The following is a 690-nucleotide window of genomic DNA, read 5'->3' as shown; positions in this document are numbered from 1 at the left end:
CAGCAGCAGCAGCAGCAGCAGCGGCAGCGACAGCAGCAGGAGGAAGCTCTCGTTGCTGCTGCACTTCTGAAGGCCGCACAGCTGGTGCCTGCTTACCTGGGCATCCCTGCTGCTGCTGCTGCTGCTGCTGCTTCGGACCCTGACTGCAGCAGCAGCAGCAGCAGCAGCTACCAGCAGCAGCAGCTGCTGCAGCAGCTGCAGCAGCAACTCAAGGGAAGCCTCTTGAGAGGCGGAACCACCAACAGCATTGTGAGGGTTTCGAGGAGAGACAAAAAGGGGCCCTGCTGCCTCATTCGTTTCTATGGCAAGTCCCAAACCCTAAACCCTAAACCCTAAACCCTAGCTCCCGCCCTCGGCCCGTCCCTGCCTTTCATCATTCGTGGCGGCTTCCCCCTGCTTGGGTTTGGCTTGAGGGTCTAGGGTTTAGCGTTTACAGCTTAGCGTTTAGAACCCAGGGTTCAGGGTTTAGGGTTTAGGGTTTAGGGTTTAGGGTTTAGGGTTTAGGGTTTGGGCGCAGGCCGCAACACCTCTTTGTGGATTGACCGGCAAAGGGAAAGCGCCGTGTTGAAGCTTTTGGCGAAGGGCGGTGGGGGTAAAACCATTTTGGCATCATTTCAAGTAAACCCTAAACCCTAAACCCTAAACCCTAGCTGAGCAGCAACCCCTGCTGCTGCGCGCGAGCAAACCCTA

At 57.1% G+C, this 690-nt stretch overlaps 1 protein-coding gene across 1 annotated transcript in view; it reads left to right on the top strand.

The window, feature by feature from the left end:
- Window positions 1-690, top strand: part of ETH_00038400 (choline/ethanolamine kinase domain-containing protein, putative) — a gene marked incomplete at both ends in the record, with an annotated part of 1,138 nt that overhangs the window by 138 nt on the left and 310 nt on the right. Inside the window, 2 exons of the mRNA XM_013374165.1 lie at window positions 3-304; window positions 518-618. Coding sequence (XP_013229619.1) covers window positions 3-304; window positions 518-618 — 403 coding nt within the window. The remainder of the gene's footprint in view (window positions 1-2; window positions 305-517; window positions 619-690) is intronic.

This window comes from Eimeria tenella, genomic scaffold, assembly GCF_000499545.2.
Source record: "Eimeria tenella Houghton genomic scaffold, Eth_scaff1986, whole genome shotgun sequence".
Lineage (NCBI taxonomy): Eukaryota > Apicomplexa > Conoidasida > Eucoccidiorida > Eimeriidae > Eimeria > Eimeria tenella.
The sequence above is the reverse complement of the archived record's forward strand: the minus strand, read 5'-3'. Positions and strand labels throughout refer to the sequence as shown.